Raw genomic sequence first — 23972 nt, 5'->3', positions numbered from 1 at the left:
GAAAGGTAAGAATTTCCTATCAGCTTTAAAGAAAACTTTTTATTCTGAGTTGTTATGACTTCCTATAATTATCCTATATAGTGGCCCTTTTAAAAGAAATCCTACTTGCACAAAATGAGCATACTACATATTAATAGCTCTTATTAATTGCATAAAAACAATTGATGATGAGATGGACCACTTTGCAAGAAATTTAAACCTTTACATGTAAAAAAATCAAATATATAGGACTAATTTCTATACAGACCCAGCATTTGGGGGAATTGAACTAATCCCACATTTATAAGAACTCAGTGGCCTCAGAGTCCACCAGAAAAAAAGAAATTACATTCCTGATTTGATCACCCTCAAAATGGTAACAGGCACCTTCGGAATGATGGAGAAGGGAACACTGAGGACCCATTCTAATTCAACCTATTTCATATGCTCTGTAGACCGTGGGCAGAAGGAAAATGAACTTGAGAGAACTGTGCTGAGTTCTTACAAAGATGGGATCAACAATGCCTCATTAACATACAAGAAAAAGCACTTAACTTCTAAATGAATTCCTCCAAAGCACTGTCTTTTATCTAAAAGGAGAGCAGCTTGGATACAGCCCTTTCAGTTGTCATTTTAATAAAATATGCTCTCATATAAGAGCGAATTGAAATTCCTTGATAGCACTATCCAGTTTTGCACCAGCCAAGTGGAATCTTATCACTATAAATAAAATTACTGACTTGTTTTAGAAAGTGTCCTCTAATGCCACCACTATTAGAGCAAAATTTGGGCCTGAGAAAGTCATTGTAACATTCCTATCTACAACTCCTGAGGTCCTTTATTTGATACATTCAGTCAGGTAGCTTTCACCAAAATGAAGTGCTGTACACAGTATAGTCTGAGTTCAAAGCACAGGACCTGAAAGAGAAATTATGTACCCCCTCCCCCACCACCGTGCCTTGTCAGTTTCCATGGAACTTTGTGTCCACAGAAGCGTTCTGGTTGTCCAATTATAATGTGCAGAAGTCATAGATAAGGACAGACAAATAAGCACTAATTCCTGGAACTTGAGTTTTGAGGATTAAAAACAAAAAACAAAAAGTCATCCCTCAATGGCCAAAATATCATACCAATAGAACCTACAGAGAGAGAACTTTACCTTATCCAAAGTGTCCTTCCAGGAAGGGTAGCCAAAATAAAATTTCACAAGAGGTTTTATCTGTTTTTTTTTTTTTAATGAAAGATATAATACCTGAGATCCTGGATGATTTAAGACTTCCATTTATGTTGAATTAACTAACTCCCAGGCAATATCTCATGAAAACACCCACTCCAATACAGTTAGGATTAACTCTATAAGATGTTTCTACTAAATTTTGTAAACTAGTATATATACTATGTGTAAACATATATAGTAGAAATTTTCATTAAATGTCAAGAAATAATATACAGAAATATATATATATATATATATATACACACATGTATATATATATATATATATATATATATATATATATGGCACATTTACAGAAATTAGTGTTGGGATTATTTATTTAGAAATATTCCCAGTGCCCCAATTCTCTGGGCTGCACCAATATTTTATCAGTGGTTCCCTACCACTGTCTACAGATCTGCCTGGATTTCTTTCTGCTGATATTCCTCTTACTTTCATTATTCATCTGGTCTCTTATTCTGTGTTTGTCTTTGTCTGTTTCCTTCACAGCCCTGTTATTGAATGAGCTTGGTAAGCATTTCATTTCTTGCATTTCCTTTCCATTTTTCTAGGTTAATTTCCATTTCTGTCAAGTGATACAATAGCTTTCTGACTTTTATTTCTATTGATTTACTAGCGAGATTGTTATTTAGGGCCATTGGCCTCATTTTTGTTAAGGTCAGATAGTTTATATTCCAGTTTTACTTTAGTATAACCTTTTTTAAAAAATCAGTGATTTCTTAGGTATGCACAGAATTAAATTTGTGCACTAAATCCCATAGTTAAAAAAAAATAATGATTATGTCGTGAGCCCATGCTTTTAATTTTCTCTTAATTATAAATATAATTTGGCAAGTTTTTACCCCTCACATGCATTGTCAGGTAGTCTGATGTCACTGGTATTTGTTACTTAGAGTGCAAGTTAAATAAATTGTAACCTTTCTTTTTTTTTCTTTTTTAGGTGGCTTCACAATAACAGGTATGAATTTTTAAAGTCTAACGACATCAAATTTTACTTTTTACTGTCTGTTCTCACCATCTTTTGTATACATTTTTAAAAAATCATTTTTTCATTTTTTATTTGCTTTTAATGAAGGAAAATGCCTGTATGGTAAGAAATATTTTTAATGTCCTTTATTTTCTTCAAATACCTTAAAAAACCAACCAAACCTACATCTTATGTAACCTGTGTTAACATTTAGATGTAGCCCGTGGTGTGTTCTTGCTAATTTCACACATTTAACGTTTTGCACATTAACAACGTGTGTGTATTGTGTTTCTATATACACAAATTTAGATGGAGAACCTGTAATTGCCCACCTTTTGACACTGGTCACTTTACAAATGTTCACATAGCCCTGATGATGTACAATGTACCCTGCTAGGTGTTTCAGAAAGTACCAGAATAAATAAGACAAATGCTGGCCTCCAGGAACCATAGGAGGTGACATCCAAGGCTCCTCCATGGCCCACACTCGGGATACTAATAGTGAATAATACCCTGCTGGGAGGAGACAAAGAAGTCCTTCCCCATCGTCCCGCCTCGCCAATGTGAACAAACCCCTTTTGGGGGACTTACGTTTTAGTATTGTTAACACTTACAGATTAATGAGTAATATTTCTGCCACTTGAAGGATACTACGAAATGCTCTATGAAAACTCAAAATGCCCATCAGAAAGGTTAAAGCCCTTAAATTCAGAACCCTGCTCAGCCTGGGATGATGGCATTGTTCAGCACAGCTCTGAAGCTGCTTCCTTGTGAACAGAAGGAAGGTATTTCCTTACAATGTTCTCTCTTAATATTTTCTCACCCTTCGAACCCGTCTCCACAGATTTAGAGTGGGGGGTAGATATCACACGTCCAATATACTGTGCAGATATCACTATTCTAGTTCTTGTTCTCCTGAAGTCAGAGAGCTGAGCACAAAAGTTAGAAAGGAAATATCTCCAACTATTCTAATTTTGAAAATGCTGGGTGGGAGCTGGGGTGAGCTTAACCCGCTGTTAGTATAAACGCATGATCAAGTACTTCTGACCTGATTCTGTCCAAAGTGGAATGTTCCTAAAACAAGAAATTTCACACAGACTCTTACTCTCCACTGCCTCGCTCCAGACAAAACGTTTAATGACAAAGTGACTCACAGACTCTCAGAGACGCAGAAATTGAAAAGGATGGAAATGCTGAACGGGACGTGTCACTGTTCAATGTTTGGACTCAATTGAAGCTCTCTCTCCCAGGCCGAGTCTGCCCCGTTTTGCCCTGTTTTTAAATCCAGAGGCAGGGATTTCCATTTATTTTTAATTTTTTTTAATCTTTTGTCTCTCATCCGTCATTTTAACTCATTTAAGTCTTCTTGGGAATGTTCTGATTCTGTCACCCAGTAAGGTAGTTGTCCCTGGGAAATTTGAGGAAAGTAGAATTTTGGCAAGTTGAGCTTCATGGCTTCCTCGAAGTATTTTCCTTTTAAAAAGTCTACCATTGTACAAGTCATATGGTATCTGGCAGCACTTCAGGCCTAAACAGCCTGGTAATGAGACCGTAAGTAAATATCTCTGGCTGTCGAATGCCTTGTCAACATGCATTGAGGTGTTTAAATGTCTTCCTATTTTCTTTATCATTGAATATGTCAGGATTTTGCTTTTAGGGCCGTCCTCCCATGTCACTTGAAACCTCATCTCTCTCAGTTTCTAGGTAGTTGGATCCCAGTGTTCTTTTCCCAGAAATGGTTCCTATAAGTTTCTAGGATATCTGTCCGGGAATGTCCAACGTTTGCTGCCCTGGACACACCTTGCATCCAAGAAGACAGAATCACTTCTAGAGCTTTCTGTCATTTCATGTACTTCATCAAGTTCTTTCTTATGTCAGAAACTTTCAGCTGAAAAGTAGTTTTTCTGTTGATGTTAGCTCTTCCCAAGACTTGAAATTGATACTGTTAGAAGAAGAGAAAGTTCCAGAACTTTCTGGGAATCTCGGCATTGCCCTCTCATGTTGCATGGCCTTTCTTCTCCTGAAGTAGTGAGAATGCCTGGGATCTGCTCTCTGTAGATGCTACCAAGGAAAATTCTGGAACTCAGGTCTACACATTCAAAGCAGTTGTAAGTCCCAAAGAACTTTTCTCTGAAGTCAGTTTGAGGCATTGAAGGCAAGGCTTTGAGGTGCAGGGGTAGCAGAGAGGAATTAATCTAGCCTTTGGATTTTTCCAATAGCTTTTACGTGGTCTTGTGCAGCTGAGTGTGAAAAATCTAAAATTGAAGCAGGGTATATGGAGATTGAAGAAATTGTTTGGTCCTCAGCCCAGTACCTATATTTCAGGAATCTCATCAGTGGTGGCCATTAAGTTCTGGAGGTACTTTGGAATTTGTAAATCTTTACCTGTTGTTCCTAGAGCTTGTCTCATTGAAAGGCTCTTGTTTGGACCTATGACCTCATTCCCCTTTGACCCTAGACATCCAACATGATTAACCCCCTATACACTATACACTATAGCTCATTAGAGTTTGTAAAGCATTTCTTATTTATTGTATCATTTAATCCTCAACCTTATGGAATAAGATGTGACTGTTCTCACTTAAAGGAGAAGAAATGAGGGTGCAAAGATATTGATGAATCTTCCCATATCACCCATTCATGACTCAAAGCCTGGCCTTCTGACTTCAAGTCCAAGGCCATGTGATGACTGTTCCAATCCAAGCACTTTTATTTCCTTTCTCTGAACTGCTTCATTCGGTCCTGCATCATTACTCCTTTTCAATTCAAAGTCAGCTATCTCATGAATACCATCAGTGTGAATGCCACTCAAATGAGAAACCAAGGGACCCCAAAATGAGGAAACTATGGCACATTAATTTGGGTATTTTTAATACAATTAAGTATCCTGGTTCAGTTAGGAGAGGAGAGAGACATGTTTGATTCCCCAAACGGGCAGCTGTAGAGTTCCTTAATTGTGTAAAAGTATGTAACAGTCAATATACCTCTTTCATTTTCTTTAACTTACTGATTTGAGAGAGAGAGAGAAAGAAATATCAATTTCCTTTTCCAGTTATTTATGCATTCATTGGTTGATTCTTGTATGTGCTCTGACTGGATATTGAACTCATAACCTTGGCATACTGCATTGACACTCTAACTGAGCTATCTGGACAGGGCGAATATACCTCTTTTAAGTTACTCTTCCAATCACATTATGCTCATCATGTGAGTAAACAAGGCACATGGAAGGAAACCAAACTATGAAAATTCTTACAGTTAAACAAAAACACTTTAGTCACTCCAGTACATAGGTTAGAGGAACAAATCCCCTTCCAGTTCAGCTTCATTTTACAGTTGAGAACTGGGTCTCAGAGGAGCGAAGTGCTTCGGCCAAGTTTGGACAGCAAGCATTATGACAGAGTTGGCACCAAGTCCCCTATCTCCTGGTTGCCAGGTCAGGTCTGGGTAGCTCTTGGTAGAAGCCAACAGCAGGTGGATGTGGCAGTCAGTTGAACCAGGAGTTTGATGAAAACTCTAGGCCTAGGTAATCCAGACAGTTGCTGTGACCACGGTGTACCCTTGCAAAGCCTGCCAGTGAATACTGCATTCTCCCACTCAGAATGCCCAGGAAATACATAAGCATGGTCTCAGATGTCATGTACTTGACCCTCAAATCTGTGATGTAGATATAGCAGGTACTACTGGCCCCATTTCCCATTGTGAATAAACTGGGGCACTGGCCTGCTCTAGGCTATGTTGCTGACACCAATAGGAAAGCCAGGCTACCTTGCATCACATCCAGTGCTTTCCATTGTTTCGTGATGCCTCTGGAAGTAGCAACTTAAAGGGCATGAATATTCCATTTTAGAAACTGGCAGCAATCTGGCTATACCCCTACTCTGGTGTGTGTGGTTTATTCATATAATCTGGTTTGGCTCATAGAGAACTTGCCCCACTCACTTCTCACTTCTGTAACCTATGACCACTCAACCCCCTAACATTGCTTGTGATGTGTGCATCTCAGTGTGATATTTAGCTTACTAATTCCACAACGCTCTGCTAGCAAACCAGTGTGATCTATCCTGCTCATTCTCTGCCTGTCCTTTTGCTAGGCCAACCTGTCTTCAGGAAAGTTCATGCTAGAGAACATCCGATTCCCTCTACTGTAATCACCATTGCAGGTACTCATTTCACTGTGGTCCTGGAAAACCAATTTAATTAATTTGAAGTTAACTGCCTTCAAGTATTCTTTAGGTCTGTAGACAGCAAAGTGATACCATTTAGCCCTTGTCCCTCTAAAACATTGCTAAATAATGCAGTGGCTTCTCTGTAGCTGGGGGTTATGGCAGATCAGCAACAACACACAGCCCCGTCAGCACAGGCCGGGAGGCAGGCATGGTAGAGGGAGCAGTATGGGCCATCAGAGACCGTATTTCCTGCAAATCTTGCTGCTCAAGCCTGAGTCTTTCATTCCAAGTGTAATGAGGTCTCTCTGAAAGCAGGGAGTGCTGCTACCCAGAGCCTGCCTTTCCCGCCTTCAGCCAACAGGATGATAGCCATATGTGCACAGATGATAGGACATCTGTGGGGTTTCTCCAGAGGGTAAGGTTGACAGGGGGACTAGAGGATTCCACAGCTATCCCAAATCTCCTTCGGTTCAGAGCCCAGGAACCATCTACCCCACTGCATCTCTGGACGAGGACATGAATAGTCGCTCCTCTGTATCTCCACGGCCCCTTGTCGCCCATGGTAGTAAAACGCTTCTACCTGCCTCGGTAGAGCCTTCCTCGTCCCCACCTCCCACACCCTGACTCGATAATCATGACACCCAGCCCTGACTAGAGTCGTTCCAGACTATTCCTCACAGAAACAAAATTACTGGTCTCCTTAAACTCTTACCAGAGAGGCCAGCCTAGGGCTGAAAACTATCAAGAGGTCTCTGCTCTCAGAGGTTCAGTGCAGACCTGAATCAAGGACTACAATAACCTGGAGCAAACTGTCCCGCCCCCAGCTTGGTAATCCTTTCCAAATTTGACGTTGTTTGTTATGATTAAATACTGCAAATACATTAAAGAATATCCACAGCAGTTCCTCAGGCACAGGTCTCCCGTGGAGTCTGTTGTTTTCTAATAGGGATCACCCCCATCCCTTCGCTGCTCACAGTGCCGCTGCTTCGAAATGCAGCCTGAGCCAGGAAGCATCATCAACAGCAGCTTTGGCCCACTCCTGCTCTGTCCGGATCCCAGGCGCCTGCTAGCTTTTGTTATTTATCATTTGCAAAATCAATTACTTAGGAGAAGGGAGGTTCCCATACTGGTGATGTTATCACAGGACTGTTTTATGTCCTATCAATACTGATTTTAATAGTGGCTATTAGTTATGCCCGTGATCTTTATGTTGTGTAGGTTGGTTAAGACCATGATGTTATATGATTTACTATCAACTTGTCAATAAAACAGGGTGAGTTTGAAAAGTATGTATGTATAGAGAGAGACACACACAGAGAGAGAATTAATTTTCTCTGAGGAGCAAAACTAAAACCACCGTATGTCATCACTCTGCGTAAGTAAGGAAATGAAACTGACTCGACTATAGTAAATGGATTGCATTTGGTCCAACCCTCAAAGTGGAAAGGAAACAAACGTAATGGGTGATCAAAAAATGCTGTTAAACTAGTTCCCTTTTCGATAAAAGGTATCTAAAAGAGGACACTTGAAAAAATGGACTCAGCTCTCTCCTTTGCAGTGTCCAAAATCTGCACCATAAATGCTAGTTTATCAGTTTCATTCAAGAGCACAAATAGAATTTGTCCAGCTGCCTTTTCTCAGTTACATATAAGTATAATCTCTTAAATGTTCATGACATTTATGAAGTGAAATTAGCCGTGACCCTTCCAGGACACTACTCCTTTGTGCTTTGACTTCTGTCTGCCTGGATTGCCCCTCCTGGCCTTACCACCGCCCAGCCATCCTTGCTGGTACCTCCTTCACAGAGCAAACATCTCCTCTTTGCCCCTATTCTCTCCGCAGAGTGAGCTGCTCCTGCATCCTTGTCCTCAGCCCTCACCTGGCTGCCCTAGAAGCTGTGCCATCCATATGCCTTGCTTCCCATTAGACCAGGAGCCCCTGGAAAAGGGAGGGCAGGGGGCTTCAGTGTGCTGATGTATTGTAGGAGTGCAATGGCGTGTGTTAAATGAACAAATCATCTTTATATACCAAGAACAAATAAGAGGCTTTACTAACAGTGAGTTGGAGAGTCACACGACAAATATTTATTGAGCATCTACTACATTTTATACATTGTACTAGGCTCTGGGGGTTGTGAGGACAGTTTGAAGAGCAATAGACATATCATTCTGCCTTGGTAAGTTTACAGGCTGGATGTTTGTGTATAAAGATGACTTAAAAATTTTTTAGAAGTATATTAGCAGGGTCTGTGTTCAGTACACACCACAAATATTAAGGAATTAATATGAAGGTAGAGCCGTTGTTACTAAATAGGTCAACTGGGATATTTCATGCAAGAAGAGGTGGGGTTTTGAACAATAAATTGCATGTAGCTGGATGGAAATAGGGAAGCTTTTCCAGGTGGGTAGACAATAGGGAAAAGTTTGGCATTAATTCAAGTCAGATTTGGAGCAAGAGTGGGAAGTCATGGAAACAACAAGCCTGGCTTTCCTTTAGGTTAGTATGAAAGCTGTTAAGAGAGTATTTCCTAAATTTTCATCATTCTCATGCCCCCTTTATCATATTTGCTTTTGCTGTACAACTCTGCTCTTATTTAATTTACTTAATGTAATTTTTAAAAATTGCCTCATGCTTGTTCTTTACTGGATCAGTTTTTGAAAGAAAATGTTGTCACTAACACTAATGGAAAGCTAGCATTATTCATCATTAGTGGTGGCAAATAAGGTTTTAAAAAGTTTAAAATTTAAAAAGGTATTAAGTTCTAACTACAAGCTGGATATTTGTATATAAAGATGACAAATGCTCTTTGTACAGTCAAGTGCTCTTTGCCTGAGAACTGTTTTCTCTTTCTTAAATGGTGGAAACCCAAATGTCAGGAACTAGGTGCAGACATCACAGCACCGAACTTAGCACTTCCTCTTGATCGGAAGGACTGCAGGATGATTAAAAAGGGAATAATTATTTTCACTCACTGTGTGATTCAATTTCATTTCCTACCACGTCCATGTACTCAGTGCCATGTTCCAAATCATTTCATTATGTGAAATGTGACATTAAATAATGCCTCCACATCACCCTTCTTTCGTAATTTCTCAGTTTTTGCTACCAAAATTGCCTTGCATCCCATTAAAAGCAACTTGCTATTTATAAGTAAACTATAGAAAAGGCAGGGGGGCATAATAAATATTCTACCCCAGTGGCTTTGCAATTCAAATAAACATCTAAGTTATAGTAGTTCTTCTTCTGAAAAAAATAATTCTAACTTGATGTAAGTCTTCAAGGCATCCATGTTCAGCCAAGGTTTTGAACAAGGACCTTAATATAACTGCTGTTATGAAAACTACCAATGACTTTATCCTGGAGTCATTAACGTTATTTCACACAATAACTTTATCAAGGAGTAGATGGCAGTAGTAATCAAAACATCACTGGTCTGTGCCCTGGGTAAACTGGACAGCACGTATTTCAGCCCACGGCCTTGACTACCCACACATAAGTTCAAAGACAAATCTTAGGGACACCAGTCAGAACCTTTTGCCTTCCCTTGGGTTGTGACTTTCCAAACCGACTTTTAAAAAGATTACCACTTTACAGTTAAAATTCATCCCCCTGCACCTCTCCTTTGCATCTGCTAACATTCAGCAGTCTCTGGTCAGTCCAAAATCCCTTCCTTTTAGTCTTTATTGCATTTCTTCAAGGACCCTGTAATCACTGGGGATAGGAAAGCAGATTCTGAAATACCCTTTTAGGAAGACACTGCTGAGTGCATACTAAAGAATTCATTGATATGCCACATTCTGCTTTGGACTTCTGTTGGTTTTGACACATGGCATGTGTGAAATGCTAGCCATGCCTCTAGCCCATCTGCTGTGTGCCCCAGCAGGGAAGTGACTGGCCTAGGAACCAGTTGTTGCAACACTTGCTAGAGCATCAAATGGAGCCACCGGAGCAGGCCCCTCAGCAGAGGAAAGCCACGTGTCTTTGGAGGCAGTGGGAGGTGTGGACACCTGCAGAAGCTAATGCCCAAATGCAAAGGAAAGGAACCTGGGCCAGAAGTCCCCCGCCCTTTCTGCTGTCTCCTCCATCAACAGACTCTCACTGCGGGCAGTTTGCCTGGATAGTTCTAAAAGCAAGTGCATCAGGGCTGAGGTCAATCTGTACTGCCGATGCTGCCTCCTTGGAGATGAGGTGTATTTAACTTGACTCTGAGGGGAAGTGGCCTGTCTTGCTGTAGCATCCTGGGCCCAGAGGATAAAGGGGCTGAATGACTACAGGAGTAGTGTTTGTCCCTCACATGTGCATGGCCTTTTCAGTCTGGGATTTATTCTAATGACCTTCACACAGAGAGCAACCAACTGTGAGCTTCCCCTCATTAATGGACTCTCAAGTCCATTAACATTTTCTCAGCACCCCTCAGCCTCCTGGAGTGTAAGCTACATGGTGGTTCTGGAAATAATCATGCCCACATGGTGAGTAGTTTTCACTCCCCAAAGGCCTCACCTTCACCCTCCCTGTTTACTTTAAGATTAACATGGTCAAGGTCTTCCTAGCACATTTCAGCTCGCATCACAGACAGGAAGCCCTGGAACAGGCATCTTACTGAAGCACATGATGATGTTTTGCTTCTTAACTTGAAATAGGGGCTTCTGGGAAGGGAGAGGCTAAGGTCACAATTTCCCTTCCATCATCCCTTTGACCCTGGGGCATTCTCTGTTGCCTCTAGAAAATGGAAGGAAAGGAGGCCAGATTCCTTTGTCCATTGAGTCGCTCTCACTCCTTTAATTGTGTCTCCTTTTGGTCGCATGCTAAAGGAATGTGTACGAACAGCCAGGTGAGCCAGCATTGAAGGGGAAAGCTGGGTGATCCCCACAATGCAGGCAACTTGCAGGCAGAGTCTTTCTCAGTGATGTGCCCCTGTAAGCTGTTTGCCCTGGCCTGCACTTGCACACACGGGACATTATATATAATCACGTGCTGTCGTAGTGATATGCTGCCTGACACTCCAAGATCTATTCAATACTCCCCTCCAGCCTTATGATTTCACCAAGGGACTTTTAGTAGGTCATGAGGCCTTCCTTCCTTCTTGGTTTCCTGATCCAGGGATTTCCAAGTAAAACGGAGCACATTGCTCACTTCCTTGCCCTTGCCTTTCACAGAGGAATGTGACGACAAGCAGCCGCTGACCAGCAAGGAGGAGGAGGAGAGGCGCATTGCAGAAATGGGGCGCCCCATTCTGGGAGAGCACACCAAGCTGGAAGTGATCATTGAAGAATCCTATGAATTCAAGGTATGCTCACCCACGCTGCCCACCCCGGAGGCCAGGGCTGTCCTGGGATTAAAACTGTTCCTAGTGTCAGATCCATCTGGAAAGAGAGGCAGATGTAATCCCAGGAAATGGCTCATGAATGGAGAGGCCTTAAGAACAGAGTCGGAATTAGAGAGTTAGTAGGGAATGAAGAGTTCCCACAAACCAAGAAGCATCAGAACCAGGGTGTGGGGTGGCATGGATCACTGGGTCAGAGGTAGCCCAACGGGAGGGCTTCGTCTGAGAAGGTAGCAAGGCAGAAGCACAGGCAGATTCCAAGAAAGTGTTATGTGTGGAAGGAAGCAAGCTGTATTTGAAAAAGCTAATAAATCTATTAGAAGCAAAACAACCACACTGAAATTTAGGTGGCTTTTCTTAGGTGCAGCAAATCAGGAGGCTTTTGTTTTGAAGGGGAGATGGTAAGCTCTCCCAATGGAACATCCCATCAACTAACTCCCATTTATATTTAGGCATCCCCTTAAGATCCCAGGACACGTTAGCACAATCCTTGCACTGAAGATACCGTGCCCATGGTCAAAGAGCTTATAACTGTGCTGATCAAACTGGATTCCCAGTTCTCTAGATAATGACACTTATTTTGCAGAATTTAAACAAAATGGGCCTTGAGGTGAGCTTAGGACTTTGAGGTACAAACCCCTGTCGTTGTGTAGCTGCTACCTCTGCCCCTAGGCCACCTCCCATCCCGTTGCATGCACGTAGCTCTAACACCTGCGAAAACTCCAGCACGGCCACACCTTTGTTCTGTGGTAGGACACAAAAAGGGGCGTCCTTCCTCTGGCTTTCCAGGACTACAAATCCAGAACACAGCAGCATTCTCTCCACTCATTTTTTTAAAAGCACTCTGCTTCTGTCTGGGAAACCAGAAGGAGGATTCCAAAAAGGAGAATCAGGCCACCAACTTAGAAGTCTCAGCAGTTTATCAGGATTTTCCTTTTCTGTGGCCTCTTTTTCTTGAGCTGAGCCCATTTTTTGTTAAAATTTAGTTCACAAATTGAGGTGGCTGATAGAAGACAGGTGGAGAGAAAAAAATGCTTTTGCAATTAAAGTGGATTTTTTAAATGATAAAATGCAATTAAGCTTTCCCCTTCAGGCAACTGAAGTGCTATCTGTTAACTTTTCCTTTCACTCATTCCCCTAAACAAGGAGCCAGCAGGGGTCAATTCCAGGACCAGTGCTTTCTAGGCAGACCCCGACCGACATAGCTCACCTGTGGTTCCATGTGGAACCGGGCTCACAGCGCACACACAACTTCCACACACCCAAGCTCCCTGTAATTCCAGAGTACAGACATCTCGGGCTGCCCATGTCTATGGACCAGCCTGTCCAGATGTGTCCACACTCACTCTTCATCACACACCTTCTTTTCATCTGGAATTAGAGGGCCAGGTGCCCCTTGCTGCAGCAGAGATTCTGTGGCTCGGCATTTCTGTGTGAGCTTGTCTCCCACCCCTCCCAGGTCGCTGGTGGGGAACTGTGTGTTCTGTCCCTAACAGGACAGCCCCCAACCCTCTTCTTCTGTGGGCCGTGACTAGGAAGAGCCATCATAGTAACTTCCTATAGGGAGTGTTGGGTCAGGTATGGCAGTGCAGTCTCTCAGACAGCAATGCTCTCTGGAGTCCGAAGCTCTCTCGGGTAACCACCCGAATGATCTGAGCATTTCAAGGTCCTGCAAGTCCTGGCTGGGTGGCTAAGTTGGTTTGAGCATCTTCCCATAGACCAAAAAGTTGCAGGTTCCATTCCCAGTCAGGGCACATACCTAGGTTGCAGATTCAATCCTTGGTCAGGTTGCATACGAGAGGCCACTGATCGATGTTCCTCTCTTACATCCATCCATGTTTCTCTCTCTCTGTCTTTCTCTCTCTTTCTCTGTCTGTCTTCCTTCTCTCTCTAAAATCAATAAACATATCCTTGGGCGAGAATTAAAAAAATACTTTTCAGTCCCTTTCCATAAGTCTAGTTGTTTTGGATAATCGTCCTAGAACAGTTTCCATAGACTATTTCCTCCCTTCTCGTCCAAGTTCATCTGTGGAGTTACCGCTCTCAGTAAAGGGCAGCTTGGGGGCAACTTTCTGGAGTGCCCTCAAGTGTCAATTTTGATATTATATTATTCCTTTAAGAAACTTCTTTTTCTAGACCACAGCTATTTTAAAGAACTTGTTTAAAGGTCTCAAAACTGCAGTAAAGTCCCAAATCTAGGTGACACCTTACAATGTCCCATGCTGCTTTGCCCACTGGACTCTGGTTTACTCATGACTAAGGGCTTGGCTTTCCTGAAACCCACCCCCAAGGACGAGGTTACAAGGCACCTGGCTTGTCACTTACAAGGCTAGGGCAATGCAGAATGGATCACTGGCATATGGGAAACCTCCAGGTAAATATGGATGGCAATGTCCAGGTTCAAGTGTCTGAACTTCAGATTCATCTTATTCACTCCACCTCCTCCCATAGGTCAAAGGAGGACACACATGCAAATGAAGTCCTAGGAAGAACCCAAGCTATCCCATAGTTCCCCAGTGTTAACATGAACTGAAGTTTATAATATATCCTGAGTATTACATATTTATAAATTTTAAGTTTAGCTTACCTTAAAACTTTGTTCTTTAGAGATATTTCTTGAGGCAAGTCTGCATGCAACCGTTAGACCAATTTATCTGTTCAACAGTTTCTCTCCAGGTGATAAACCTGGGATTCTCTGCCTGGGCTTCAGCACAAAGAGGGCCCCTTAGGAGAGAAGCCTGTCCCAAGTTTTCATTACACTTAGGAAAAGTCAAGGTCATTTCTTGTTACATTCTATGCAGAATTCTGAATTGGCATCAACCCAGACACTCAGAGTGCTTGATGAGAAGTGGCTGAGTCAAGAAAGAAAAGGCAGATGCTTGTCATGTAATTCATGCTGTGGTGGCCAAGAGCAGTGATGGTGACAGCTCTCATCAGGAGCACTCGCAGTTCTTGACACCAGGGTAGAAGTTGAAAGGTCACCACTCTAAGGACAAACAAGCTGGCAAAGAATAATTTTGGAAATACAGAGCAGGCCAGCTGGAGATGGGCCCTCTCACTTTATCTCCACATTTCCAGTCAGTTCGAAAGAGTCGTTGAACTAACACACTTGACGTTCTGATTTAGCCTTGGCCCTCAGTACAGGGCCCTCGGATTGTTTTTTGTCTTGTTTTGTTTTGTTTTAGTACCAGTTAGCTGACAATGTGCACTCTCTCCCTCGCTCTTAAACCATTGTCAATTCAGATACACTGCATTAAACTTATAGAGAGTCTGACCTAAGACAGATAATATGTGTTTTCTGCCTCTTTGCACTTAGTGGGAATTGGAGGCTGCTCTGTAAGTGTGGATGTGTGGTAGACTATCCGATCTGGTAGCTCCTCTGGGAAGAGCAGCCTCAGGCCCTGGGCATGCCCTGCTCCCTGTAGTGGCTGTGACATGTGGTCGTGCTTTGGATGCATCTGCTTACTTAGTTTTCTTACAAATGCCTGGCTGTTCCTGTTGTTACATTAAGTGACAATTAGAAAACTAGAAAGCGCTTATTGTACAAACCAAGTGCTTCAAAAAGGTCAAAAGAAAAGGAAGAGGTTCAGTGTTAGCAAAGTGGGGGTGATGGTGGGACTGGGAAGGTTCCATGCAAGGTGAATTGCAATGTGCCCTAAACTATATGAATTGACACCTTGTTTGGGGCTTTCTTGTTTGCAGTAGGAGTAGGGTGACAGCAAATTCCCTGACTGCCACCAGGCTGACAAAGTCAGTAGCCAGATAAAAATCCATTTATGGATGATCATATAGCAGCAGTTTTGAGGTTCTGCTGTCTGGCTGCAATTTATTGGTAAACAAAAGTATGATTACAGTTTTTAGTTTTATAATCTATCTTCCACATCTGGCTATTCACAGATCTGTAACTGCTGAGCAAAGCACATGTTAATTCAGTTGCAGACAGCACATCATAGATGAAGCTAGTCAAGAAGCAAGTTCATAAGGCATTCAGGGGCAGGGATGGGCTTTTGCAGCATCTGCTATTCTGAACACTGAGGCCATTCTTCATTGGCCATTAGGCAGTGGAGGAGGCTTGCATTTCCCACAAAGAGGTTTCCATCCCAGTTATGTTTCCAAGTGAGGACTATGCCTGTTTGCATAATCATAACAGTGTTTGATGTCAATACGGTGGTGCTGAGCCGAACATCTGCTACCCTTTACATAACCCTGGGGTTTCGACATCAACAAGGTCTTAGCTTTTCCAAGGCCTAAACTAACCCAGCAGTTCTTCTCTTACCCTCTTCAACCTTTCCAGAGTACCGTGGACAAACTTATTAAGAAGACAAACCTCGCCCTTGTGGTCGGGACAAACAGCTGGAGAGAGCAGTTCATTGAAGCTATCACCGTCAGTGCTGGTGAGTGCCTTTCTCTGCATGTGATCAATTATGATGACCTGTGCTGAGCTGACCTTTCCTGCTGTGACGACTTGTCTATGTCAAAGCACCCAAGAACTTCCGTGATAAAAATTCAAAGAGAAATAAATGTATGTGTAGCATATACGCACATTTTGGAGACAAATTTAGGCTTTCTAGATGAAGGAGATGTCCTCAAACATGACATTCTTCTCATCTACATTGCTTCTTTCTCTCTGGAAGTAGACAAGATAAATTTATAAGCCTTTTGTGGCTCTCTCTCTCATGGGTAGCCAATCATGAGGCTTTGTCTGGAAAATTGCCTGAAAGCAGACGTGGCCATGGGAAGGTCAGAAAGGACACGGCAAACTCGTAGGTGGGGCAGGCCGACCTGAAGACACCGCCGTGACCATCTGTGTCATTTTACACTTTCTTCAACAACGTCTGACAAATAAGTGTCTGTACTCACACTAGAAGTGGAAATAGAATCACATTCTGTTTCTTCCTGTACAAGCAAAGTGCAGAGTTTTATTTAGGAAAATCCTACAAATGAAGTATTTTTCAAACTCAAGGAGCCAGAGGCCTGAGGGAATTAAATACAGAAAAGAAGCGTCCCTTTCCCGCATTGGCAAACCTTGTCCACCCCATGGTTGTAGAAAGATAGAGGAAAGCCCTTCTAGCAGAGTCACAAAAGCAACGGTGTACTAGGATTTTTTTTTAAGTTCTTCTGCTCCATCCCCCCCTGACTTTTCTCTTTCAAGGTCCCTGAAGGCTCATCTTCTGTTACAGCTAATGAACAGAGCTAGAGTTTTCTAAATAGTGATTCCCACACTGTAAAATGCGGAAACGGCACCGCCGGCAGCTGGGCTATGACATCTCACACGACACCCTCCTTCCAATCTGCCACAGAACAATTTGACAGATCTCCCAAACGCGGTGGGAACAGAGGGTGGTAAACATTTTTGTGCCTGTTTATTATTAGGGTTGTTTATAATCATACTTGGTTTTCTTGCAATTGAGTCTACAATGGACATTTATGAATATTAAATGGTGAGTCATTGCTTAGGAGAATAGATTTGAAATTCACATGTAAATTCTAATAGGGGGAAGGGGAGACTCTCAGTATTTGGGCTGCTGTAACAAAATACCATAGACTGGACAGTGTATGAGCAACAGAAATTTATTTCTCACAGTTTTAGAGCCTAAGAAATATAAGATCAAGGCACTGACAGTTTTGGTGTCTGGTGATGATGCCCTTCTTTCTGGTTCACACACAGCTATCGTCTCTACACGTCCTCATGTGGGGGCAGGGGAGAGGGAGCTCTAGAATCTCTTTTATAAGGACATTAATCCCACCCTGCAAAGCCTTTATCTCCAAATACCATCTTGTTGGGAATTAGGTTTCAACATACGAATTTGGGAGGGACACAAAGCTTCCATCTATAGCACTCCCTCACCATGGCTTGTGTTTCCTATAAATCTCAGATTAGTGTCTGAGACATGAATTATACTCCCCCTTCACAGAGAGAAAAACTAAAAGAATGAAGGTAACCTGAATAAGAAACTGTTGGTGAGGCCAATGGTAGAAAAAAATGAAAGATAACCAAATTATTTTATTACGGAATTTGACATATCAGAATTGAAATATTAAAAGCAACCTGAATCTTAAGGAGCCATTCCTAACAGTTTCCAGGTTTCCTTTGGCTGAAGATACATGAGCATCTGCACAATGGTCATGTGCTGGGCATGATGCATTCATTTTTCTATATGTCAATCATTGTTCCTGGTGAGAGGGATATGACAGTGAATGGAACAAATACCCCTGCCGTAGTGGAGCTTACATAATAGCAGAGACAGCAAGTAAGTAAAATAAAAAGTACGTACGATGGTGAGCTTCTCATGAAAACAACAGGCTGTGGAGAGAGACAGGAAGCGTGTGTACGAGCTGCATTGGACCATAGCCAGGGAGACACGGTCAGTAGATGCATCGATGCCAAATTTGCTTTTCCAGCACTGGCGTGATTTTGTGTTGGGTCATTCACACATGTTTTGTAACTCTCGGGGACCAGGGTGACCATTTTATGATGAGTCTATGGCAATGGAAAAGGGTTGTTTTATGGCAATGGAAAAGGGTTGTTTTAAACAGTGAGAGAGATTGTGCTGCTGACGTGGCCATAGTTGTGCATCTGATCCTGGTCAGAGTAGGTACTCAGAGAAACAACCATAAGGATGCTGTACTTCCTTACTTTACAAACAGGAAGATTTGGGTTTGCAAATATTTTTATATACTAGGTTGAATTAAGTCCTTTGAAAATCCTGTGAAGTGGATGTGTTAAGAGTATTCTTACCTTCTAAGGAAGAATCTGAGCCTCACTGGGCAACACTGCTTTGCAACGTAACTCAGAGCACCGCCCCACTAAAGACTAGTCCAGTGTGCTCTCCATGGCCCCAAAGAGAGAGAACCGGCAGAGTGAGAAAATTGCTCTGTGCCCCTCTCACTGGGTGACACTCATCTTGTCACCTGTCCTGGCGCCCTGCTTTTAGCCCTCTTGTGATGGGACCTACTCCCACCCAGACCCTTTGAGGAACTGTAAATGAATGAGATGCAAAGCCTCTTGAGTGCTTATTTGTCATGCAATATATTGCATTTTTATGTTTCTAAATGATGGTTAGGGAGTCAGAAAAAAATTGTTTAGAAATTTGCAGGCTGCTGGGTAACTCGACCTTATTTACAATTTTGAGACCAAATATCAGAAAAACAAACCCATATTTTACAGGCATGAAATTACTGAAGGGCAGTTAGCAAGCTGAATGTTTGTCATTAGGATTAAATTTAAGCTCTAAAGAATGTTAATTTTCTTACATTCACATCAGGTTGTGAAATGGACAATAAAATTGGTAAAGCTGCATTTATTAAAAACAGGCTCTGATTGGATTTTAAGATTTCATGGCTAAAAAGTTGCGAATCAGAAAGATTTGCCTTATTAAAAATATTAAATTGCTTTTCAATGGCCCTACTGAGAGGTTATTTCCTGTGCAATTTTCTGTGCAAAATTAAGTCTATAGATCTTAAACAAAAAAATAATAATTCTGTAAGTAGGGTTTTGCTTCTGTGTCTCACTGATTATATTTAAACTAGTTTCAAGGTAGCCTCTAGTGGTCTTTCTGTTCCCCTGTTTACCCTGAATTTCATAGCTCAGTAGCTGGGCCTCCTATGGCCATAATGTGTCTGTAAATCAAGTTCTTACTGTTCAATATTTGAAGAGTTAAAGGATTTATGAGACTCCAGAGACTAGGAAGGGATTAAGCAGTCACACCCCAGCGGTTCCCCTATCATTTCCTGGGCGGAACACCTGGAGCCGTGGCCTGCTGCAGCTAAGTGGCTGGCAGAAACGTGCAAGGCCAGGCCAGCACCTGCCAGCCATCAGGTGCTCTGAGAGTAGTCAGCTGCTGTACGTCTACATGAAGCTGGCATGCACTGTGTGTCCAGTTTGAATTTCTCCCAATGCCTCCTTCTTCCCACTGTCTCTGCCAGGGCAGAAGGGAGGGCTGGCTTTAAGAAATTGTGTACCGGCTGGCATACATGGGAGAATAGCTGTGTCCAGGAGAAGGGCAAAGAGAAGCACTGGGTCAAGAGAACCAGATGACAGTGCCAGTTCCACTGCTGATGAACTGCTGTTCATCACGCCTGCCTTGGGCCACTGAGTGGTGCCCTAGAGAGTGGGTGTAACTCTGGCATGGGGTGCAGATGGGGGTTGTGTCTCAGACCTCCAGAAACTCTCTGGGCAGATGACTTCACCTCTCAGTTCACTCATAGGCACACTGGAGACCAGTGCTCCACACTCATGGAGTTGCTCTAAGGTAATCAAGGCCATGTAGATTTCCACAAGGGCTGTCTGTACTTTTGCATACCACATTTGGTTGCTTAGGGGCAAATCATATGGAAGACTCTACAATAAATTATAACTACATTTTGTGTAAATGAAGCTAAGTCAGTTTAATTATGAAAATGCCTAAGTGACTAAAAACACCACAGGTTGGTTTTGTTTTATAGCGTTAACATGTACCATTTATATATAAGAAAATGGAGATTCAGAAAACAATGCAACTTGCTCAGAAAGAAAAGCTGGTAAATGGCAGTGCAGGGCTACAGCGCCACCCAGGGTTCACTCCAGCATGAACAGCGCACTTACTCGCTGTGCCTGGGGCATGAACACACACACATGCACACACATGACCACGAACACATATGTAGACAATAATTCACTTGAAAATACGGTCAACCTGAAGACTGATCCACTCTACAAGCCCTAAATAATCAATAATAAAAATAGCACCTCAAATGAGTTCCAAGGGATCGCCAGGCAATCTGGTCCAAGCGCGTCCCTTTCTAGCATCTCCTCTATTACAGAGCATCATTACTGAGGAGACACTCTCATCACCTAAAGTGTTAACCCTGGGTCATTTGAAAATCCCACTTAAGCAATTAAAAAATAATCCTGTTCAGTCAGGTTTGACAGAGTCTCAGTGTGACTATAAGACAATCAAAATAAAAGGTTGGGGGAGAAGCTGTTAGAGATTGGGAGTTTTCATTTTGCCCTGTTTCCTGTGTGTCTATAAAAATTGTTATACACACAGACATGCATGTTTGTGTGCAAACACAAAGTCACACATTCACAAATGTGTGCACATACACACACCCATATATTCACTAAACACATGCACACAGAGATGTGCACATGCACCTTATATGGCATGTGCCTTCATTGATTTGGATAATTGAGCTGCAGCTTGAAATCTGAAGGGTTTTTTCCCTCAATATTTGCTAGGTCTCCCGAAGCCTAGTTTGTAGTATCTTAGGGAGAATGGCGGTCAGTTCCGTAAAGAACAAAGGAAGTCATTGTTTGCCTGGGCGCATCCACAGGCTCCCCCTGCCTGGAACTTTGTGACATTCTTTCAGAAAGTCAACACCCTGTCCTGTCACCTGACAATTTTAAATACTTAGGATTCAGGATTTTTCTGAAATTTTTTACTCTTGACAAAGATTTTACATATTTGGCATGGTGTTTTTGTTTGTTTGTTTTCTTTTTCACACAGTATTTTTTATTTTATTTTAATTATTGTTCAAGTACAATTTTCTATCTTTTACTCCCATCCCGGCCCACCCACCCAGCCCTCCCCACCTCCCTCCCATTTCCACCCACCCCTACTTTTTGCCCATGTGTCCTTTATACTTGTTTCTGTAAACCCTTCCCCTTTCCCCCTGAAATTCCCCTGAAATTCCCTCCCCTCTCCCTTCTGAACACTGTCAGCCTGTTCTCTCTCTCAATGTGTTTGGTTATATTTTGCCTATTTCTTTGTTTTGTTGATTAGGTTCCTGTTAAAGGTGAGATCATATGGTATTTGTCTCTCACCGCCTGGCTTATTTCGCTTAGCATAATGCTTTCCAGCTCCATCCATGCTGTTGCAAAGGGTAGGAGCTCCTTCTTTCTTTCTGCTGCATAGAATTCCATTGTGTAAATGTACCATAGTTTTTTGATCCATTCATTTACTGATGGGCATCTAGGTTACTTCCAACACTTGGCTATTGTAAATTGTGCTGCTATGAACATTGGGGTGCATAGGTTCTTTTAGGTTGGTGTTTCAGGGTTCTTAGGATATAGTCCCAGCAGTGGAATTGCTGGGTCAAAAGGCAGATCCATTTTTAGTTTTCTGAGAAAATTCCATACTGCTTTCCATAGTGGTTGTACCAGTCTGCAATCCCACCAACAGTGCACTAGGGTCCCCTTTTCTCCACAACCCCTCCAACACTTGTTGTTTGTTGCTTTGTTTATGATGGCCATTCTCAATGGCCATCTCATTGTGGTATCTCATTGTGGTTTTAATTTGCATCTCTCTGATAGCTAACGATATTGAGCATCTTTTCATGTGTCTCTGGGTCCTCTGTATGTCCACCTTGGAGAAGTGTCTGTTCAAGTTACTTGCCCATTTTTTAATTGAGTTGCTTGTCTTCTTAGAGTGGAGTCATGTAAGTTCTTTGTATATTTTGGAGATTAAACCCTTGTCTGAGGTATCATTGGCAAATATGTTTTCCCATACAATTGGTTCTCTTTTTATTTTAATACTGTTTTCTTTAGCCGTGAAGAAGCTTTTTATTTTGATGAGATCCCATTTATTTATTCTTTCCTTTATGTCCCTTGCTCTAGGGGACATATCAGTAAAAATGTTGCTGTGTGAAATATCTGAGATTTTCCTGCCTATGTTCTCCTCTAGGACTTTAATGGTGTCACGGTTTATATTTAAATCTGTTATCCACCTTGAATTTATTTTTGTGTATGGTGTAAGTTGGTGCTCGAGTTTCATTTTTTTGCATGTAGCTGTCCAGTTCTCCCAACACCATTTGTTGAAGAGGCTATTGTTACTCCATTTTATGTTGTTGCCTCCTTTGTTGAATATTAATTGACCATAGGGACTTGGGTTTATTTCTGGGCTCTCTGTATGGCTCCATTGGTCCATGTGCCTGTTTTTATTCCAATACCAAGCTGTTTTGATTATAGTAGCCTTGTAATAGAGTTTGGTATCAGGTATTGTGATCCCTCCTACTTTGCTCTTCTTTCTCAAAATTGCCGCAGCTATTTGAGGTCGTTTATGGTTCCATATACATTTTTTAAGTGTTTGTTCTATGTCTGTGAAATATGCCATTGGTATTTAATAGGTATTGCATTGAATCTGTAAATTGCTGTGGGTAGTATGAGGCATAGTGTTTACTGGTGTTGTTATAATGAAGGAATACTCAAAGGTGGCAAAAAAAAAGAAGGCTTTTCATAGTCTTGGTCCTGTGTCTTACCAAGTGAATGACCTCAACAAAGTATTTAGCCTTTCTGAACTTCAGTTTTGTCACCAGTAGAGTGGGAGGGTTGGACTGGGCTGGTCCTAAGACAGAATTCAATATTAAAATGCGGGGGCTCTCTCAGAGGCCATTATAGTCCTGCAGTATCCTTCATGGCATTGAGCTTCATGAACCACATAATTTTGGCAACAAAGAAGTGCTTGATTTAGCAAGCCCCATACCTGGCTTGCTTAAATCAAATATTCAGCACAATTATAGCATATAGTCCAATCTATTCTCTGAAAAGAAAAGAAATGAGAGGATTTTCTTCAAAGCATAGCCCCCAAGTACAGCATAGAGAAAACAGTCAATATTGTAATAACTATGTGTGGTGCCAGGTGGGTGCTGGAAACATCGGGGGGAATGTTTTGTAAAGTACATGCTTGTGTAACCACTATGCTATAGATCTGAAATGAATACAAAATGAAATTGAATGGAAACTATAATTGAAAAAATATTTAGTTTTTTTAAGTATAGCCTCAAAGAAACTGAGATGATGATTTTGAAAGTGCCTGCTTTCTCCCTGCTCTGTGATTGGAGCTCAGAAGTGCCTGTGGAATCCTCTGCAGTAGAAGGGCAGGCACTGTACACGAGACCAGGCTGGTAGATGCGGCTGGTCAGTCCACACTCACTGCACTTCACAGTAGCTTCCAATCGGAGACTGGACTATTGCTAAATAAGAGTGGAGGATATGGTCTCCCATGCTACCAAGCAAATATGAAGACCTGTTTGGTTTGGGGGGCATGTCTGTCACCAGTCTTTCATCCATGCATCCCATGTAGAGTAATACATGCTCTCCATTAAACTGAATTATTTAATAGCAAAAGCTGTCAACCCTAGGGTGCCCCAGATGATAATTCACTTGAAAGTATGGTCAACCTGAAGACTGATGCATTCCACAAGCCCTAAATAATCAATAATAAAAATAGTACCTCAAATGAGTTTCAGTGAATCACCAGGCCATCTGGTCTAAGCAGGTATCTTTCTAGCATCTCCCCTATTAATGAGCATCATTAC

The 23972-nt window shown here is 42.0% G+C and overlaps 1 protein-coding gene across 11 annotated transcripts in view; it reads left to right on the top strand.

Annotated features, from left to right (window-relative positions):
* The window catches only part of SLC8A1 (solute carrier family 8 member A1), a 322727-nt gene that overhangs the window by 257590 nt on the left and 41165 nt on the right, over positions 1-23972 (top strand). For 7 of the 11 annotated variants that reach the window (XM_036027901.1, XM_036027900.1, XM_036027899.1 and 4 more), the window contains exons 4-7: positions 1706-1726; positions 2157-2174; positions 11509-11639; positions 15970-16069. In XM_036027901.1, coding sequence (XP_035883794.1) covers positions 1706-1726; positions 2157-2174; positions 11509-11639; positions 15970-16069 — 270 coding nt within the window. Of the gene's footprint in view, positions 1-1705; positions 1727-2156; positions 2175-2291; positions 2307-6277; positions 6347-11508; positions 11640-15969; positions 16070-23972 lie in introns of all 11 variants that reach the window. The other 4 variants (XM_036027902.1, XM_028514399.2, XM_028514403.2 and 1 more) reach the window with 2 other exon arrangements.

The sequence above is a fragment of the Phyllostomus discolor genome, chromosome 6 (assembly GCF_004126475.2).
Source record: "Phyllostomus discolor isolate MPI-MPIP mPhyDis1 chromosome 6, mPhyDis1.pri.v3, whole genome shotgun sequence".
NCBI classification, from domain to species: Eukaryota; Metazoa; Chordata; class Mammalia; order Chiroptera; family Phyllostomidae; genus Phyllostomus; species Phyllostomus discolor.
The sequence above is the reverse complement of the archived record's forward strand: the minus strand, read 5'-3'. Positions and strand labels throughout refer to the sequence as shown.